The sequence below is a fragment of the Octopus bimaculoides genome, chromosome 10 (genome assembly GCF_001194135.2).
Source record: "Octopus bimaculoides isolate UCB-OBI-ISO-001 chromosome 10, ASM119413v2, whole genome shotgun sequence".
Taxonomy (NCBI): domain Eukaryota; kingdom Metazoa; phylum Mollusca; class Cephalopoda; order Octopoda; family Octopodidae; genus Octopus; species Octopus bimaculoides.
This window is the reverse complement of record NC_068990.1, coordinates 45,388,423-45,394,051: the sequence shown is the minus strand read 5'-3', so window position 1 is coordinate 45,394,051 and position 5,629 is coordinate 45,388,423. Positions and strand designations below refer to the sequence as shown.

At 36.0% G+C, this 5,629-nt stretch overlaps 1 protein-coding gene across 1 annotated transcript in view; it reads right to left on the bottom strand.

Moving 5' to 3' along the window:
- LOC106881981 (ankyrin repeat and SOCS box protein 12) overlaps nt 1-5,629 on the bottom strand; it is a 20,504-nt gene that overhangs the window by 6,473 nt on the left and 8,402 nt on the right. Inside the window, exon 2 of the mRNA XM_014932515.2 lies at nt 1,351-1,571. Within this exon, the coding sequence (XP_014788001.1) occupies nt 1,351-1,571 (221 nt within the window). The remainder of the gene's footprint in view (nt 1-1,350; nt 1,572-5,629) is intronic.

Here is a 5,629-nt window from a genome sequence, read left to right as displayed (position 1 = left end):
GCGGGTGGCACATAAAAGACACCATTTCGAGCGTGGCCGTTTTCGTGCGGGTGACACGTAAAAGCACCCACTACACTCTCTGAGTGGTTGGCGTTAGGAAGGGCATCCAGCTGTAGAAACTCTGCCAAATTAGATTGGAGCCTGGTGTTGCCATCCGGTTTCACCAGTCCTCAGTCAAATCGTCCAACCCATGCTAGCATGGAAAGCGGACGTTAAACGACGATGATGATGATGATATAATATATAATATAGATTCAGGTGAATATGGTACTTAAGTTTAGGCACCAGAATTTAGTACGGTATTATCCATACAATTTCAAAGTAAGGTGATTAAAATCAAAATAAGCAACAAGGATATCGAGAGGTAATGCAGTACGATTGTTTATTGCAACTATATATATAATATGGGTGGCTAACTCGCAATTTTACAATCTAAAGGCAAAAGTATATGCATAACTAAAGTGAACAAGGGCACTAAGCAGCACCATTATTGCTAGAAATAAGAGTCAAAACAACTCAATAGCCAACAAAAGCACTATCTTATACATATATTTATATATATCTTTTATCTTTTACTTGTTTTAGCCATTAGACTGTGGTCATGCTAGGGCACTGCCTTGAAGAATTTTTAGTTAAATGTATTGACCCCAGTGCTTAGTCTTTTTAAAGCCTGTTACTTATTCTATCAGTCTCTTTTGCCGAACTACTAAGTTACAGGGACATAAACACATCAGTACTGGTTGTCAAGCAGTGGTGGGGGGACAAACACAAACACATATATATGTACATATGCAACAGGTTTCTTTCAGTTTCCATTTACCAAATGCACTCACAAGGCTTTGGTCGGCCTAAAGCTATGGTAGAAGACACTTGCCCAAGGTGCCACACAGTGGGACTGAACCTGGGATCATGTGGTTAGGAAGCAAACTTCTTACCACATAGCCAAACCTGCACCTATGAGCCACGCCTATATATATATACACATACACACATATATATGTATATATATCCTTGTTTGTGTGTGTGTGAGAGTGTGTGCGTGTGTTTGCAGGAATCCTTGTCTAGACATCACATGATGAGTGTAAATGAGCATCATTGTCATACAAACAAGATTGTTCATTTCTTATCTTTTGTGTCTAGTCACAGGGTAATATTACCTTGCTTGGAAACTAGTGAGGGTTAGTGACAGGAAGGGCATCTGCCTGGAGAAAATCTGCCTGGAGAAAATCTGCCTCAACAAATTCTGTCTGACCCATGTAAACATGGAAGTGTGGACATTAAATGATGATGTTGATGATGATAACACACACACACACACACACACACGTATATATAAAATTTATCACAAACCTTTATTGCTTCTAAGTCACCATGCCAAGCTGCATGACAGAGTGGAGTTGCAGCATTGGCCAAATCTCCATCTGGGTTTGCACCATGGATGAGAAGAAATCTTGCAACATCAAAGTGTTGATTTCGAAGTGCTAGGAAGAGAGGTGTTTGAGCTTTGATGTCTGAGGTAGATGTAATACAGTTATGCTCCAGTAGTAACTTTACACATTCTAGATTACCTCCTAAGAAAGAAAGAAAGAAAGAAAGAAAAATAACAATGGCATATCTTCAACAATAATTCATTAGAAGTATTAATTAAAATGATTTTGAATATTGGCAATGAAAAATAGAAAAGTCAAAAATTTATTAAGGGTAGGATGTGGTGCATTGTGAGTGCAGTGGAGTTAATTGAATCAGTCTTTGTAAGTGGTACCTATCATACCCAGGGGAAAATAAAATTAGAATATAAAGGAACATAATTACGTACTGCAGTTTGGAGTCAGTTAATCAAAAATAGATGATTGAAATACAATTCTTTTATCTTTTATTTGTTTCACTCATTGGACTGCAGCCATGCTGGGCATCACCTTGATGTTTCTAGTCAAATAAATCTACCCCAGTATTTATTTTTAAGACTGGTACTCTCTTTTGCTGATTCACTAAGTTAAAGAGACATAAACAAACCAACACTAGTTGTCAAATGGTGGTGTGTGACAAACACAAATGCAGAAACAGATACATGCACACACACATCTCTCTCTCTCTCTCTCTCTCTCTCTCTCTCTCCACACACACACATCTCTCTCTCTCCACACACACACATCTCTCTCTCTCTCTCTCTCTCTCTCCACACACATACAATGGTGTTTTCAGTGTCCATTGATCAAACCCACTCACAAGGCTTCGGTCAGCACAAGGCTATAGTAGAAGATGCATATCGAAGGTACTGTGTAGTGGGACTGAACCTGGAACCATGTGGTTGGGAAGCAAACTTCTATCACACAGCCACACCTGGAAGTACCTGTTTCTTGTATCACAAATTCGTTAAATTGCAACAAATATTTGAAATACAGTAATTGAAAAAAGTTATATCGTCACATTTTTTAAAATGATTTTTTAAAAATGGTATTGTGTGTTCTTTTTTTTTTGTGTGTTCTTTTTTTGTGTGTGTCATATTTATGTTAAAAGTCTCAAAATTGGCATACTTTTGTTTTATGGTCTTTATCATAGCTGGTTTAAAATCTGTGATAATTCAATCAATATTTGAAACTGGTGCTAACGTATATACGGTATAAAGAAATTAGCAGTGTAGTAAAATTATAAGAATGAATTATAATCTCACATTATAATAATAATATAATGAAATTATTGTATACAGTGCTCAGGTGCACTACAACTTGTCAAAAGTGCATATAAAGCATATGCAGTATTGTACAAATGTCTGAAAAGTGAACAATGTATGAGTTAGATACATGCTTGCGTGTGTATGGAGGGGAGAAAATCAGGTGTAGTGTTGGCAAATCTCAGGAAGCATGGAAGTTTTGAAGGATGCAGTGCTCCGACAACTAACAACTGATGCCAGCAGTTTGTTCCATACTTCAGCAACTCTTAGCGTGCCTATAGTAGGAATTAATATTATTAAATCAACTTTCACACTCCCTCAAACTTGCTGGCTGTATGCCAATATTTGAAACCACTATTATTATTATTATAAACATTATAAATAAATCATTTGCACAGGTCGTTTTGCACTCATACATTGTCTTCGATAGTAGAGTCCATCATTATTATTATCCTGAGAATGACTTTGCCTTTCATTCTTTTGGGGTTCAATAAAATAAGTACCAATCATTAACTGGGGTCAATGTAATCGACTACTCTCTCCCACCAAATTTCAGGCTTTGTGCCTATATTAGAAAGTATTATTATTATTATTATTATTATTATTATTATTATACCAGTGGCAAGTTGGCAAAATCATTAGCATGTCAGTTAAAATGTATAGCAGCATTTTGACCAGGACCTTATGTTCTGAGTTCAAATTTTGTCAAGGTCAACTTTGCCTTTCATCCTTTCAGGATCAATAAAATAGATTACCAATCCAATACTGGAATCAATGTAATCAACTAACCTTCTCCCCATCCTCCTAAAATTGCTGGTTTTGTGCTCAATTTGAAACTATTATTATAACTATATATACATAAGGTGGTGAGCTGGCAGAATTGTTAGCACACTGGACGAAATGCTTAGCAGTATTTTGCCTATCACTATATTCTGAGTTCAAATTCCATCGAGGTCGACTTTGCTTTTCATCCTTTCAGGGTTGATAAATTAAGTACCAGTGAAACACTGGGGTCAATGTAATCAACTGGTCCCCTTGCCCAAAATTTATTATCATTATTAGGGTAGCAAGCTGGCAGAATCTATAGTAGAAAGGATTATTATTATTGTGGCAAGCTGACATAATCATTAGCACAGCAGACAAAATGCATAGTTGCATTTCATCTGTCTTAATGTTCTGAGTTCAAATTCTTCTGAGGTCAACTTTGCTTTCATCCCTTCAGAGTCAATAAACTAAATACCAGTTGAGTACTGAGGTCAATGTAATTGACTAGGCTCCTCCCACCAAAATTTTAGGCCATGAGCCTATAGCAAAAAGAATTATTATTATTATTATTATTATTTTCAATGATTATTATCATTGCTAGTCCTGGTTATATTAATGTAGCTGTTGTTGACGTTATGAAGATGGAGGCCCACATTCATATTATCATTATTATCCACATACAATACTATTACTGTCAATGCTGTTTTACTATTAGAATTATTAGTATTATTACTACCATTACTATTATACCGTATATACTTGAATAATAGTCAATCTCATGTAAAAGTCGACACCCTATTTTGGGACAAAAAATTGGGAATTTTCCATAAACCCTGTATAAAAGTCGACCCTAGTATTTCACAAACAACAGGACAACAATTGTGGGCCAAGGTACCGTATTATCCTGTACATAGAAATAACACTGTTACAAAATTGTGTGGCTACCTTACTGTAGCCTGCTCTATAGGTGGAATCAGAGGTTGTAAAAAATTAATTGATGAAAAATTAATTGCAATATATTGGTCCAATTAATTGATTAGAGTCATACTGCGAATTAAATAATTGATTGCTACCATATCAATTAATTGCAGTTAATTGCAACATTGTCAGTGAAAGTTTTTCAAATGGCTCATATTTCATTCGACATTCAATTGGCAAATACAGTGTTCTGTTATTAGTTGAGTTATTGTGTTGACTCTTCGTTCTGACTGCTGAGAATGATTCATACATTCTGTCATGCTTAGGAATTGACTATTGTGTATGTTGTCAAGTGTTGACACTTGGTTAGGATTGCCGAGAATGATTCACACATTCTGCCGTGTTTGGGAATTGGCTATTGTGTACATTGTCAAATAATTGCTGTTGAGTGTTCTTGGTTCTGACTATCGAGAATGATTCACACATTCTGACTTCAAGTCATTAAATTGTAATTTTGCCTGCATGCTGTTGTATCTTGAATTCTGCTCCAACATATTAACTGAATCAGACTTTCACTAGTGGAGTGACAAAACATCTTCTATTTTAAACTGTGACAAAATATCTTTTCTTTTAAACTAACCCATGCCATGTGAAAACGAACAAATCATCAGAAAATATTTTAACCAAACAAACAAAGAACATGTATGAAAATGCAAATGTAAAAAATGGTTGACCCAGAAAAAAGGAACTGGATGGACAAATCTTATGAATCATAAAAAACCAGCATCCAGAGTATTCTACTACACAAGCAACTGGACAACCATCTTTATCAAGTTTTCTTTCACTAAGAAGTAGTTTGGTCAGTCGCTCATCCTTAAATGTTTATGACTAAATTGAGTGGGTATGTGTTGGTTTAAAACCATTTTCTTTTACTGAAGACCCACTGACTCATAAGTACACAAACTTGGAAAGTATGACAAATGTGACTTTAAAGAAATACATAAACTCACTCAAGAAGTAGAAAAGAAAATATCTGATGAGTTTCCAAGTAAATTTTTGTTGGTAATCGACGGTTCAACGCATTTTGGACTTTTTGCATCATCATCATCATCATCATCATCATCATCGTTTAACGTCCGCTTTCCATGCTAGCATGGGTTGGACGATTTGACTGAGGACTGGTGAAACCGGATGGCAACACCAGGCTCCAGTCTGATTTGGCAGAGTTTCTACAGCTGGATGCCCTTCCTAACGCCAACCACTCAGAGAGTGTAG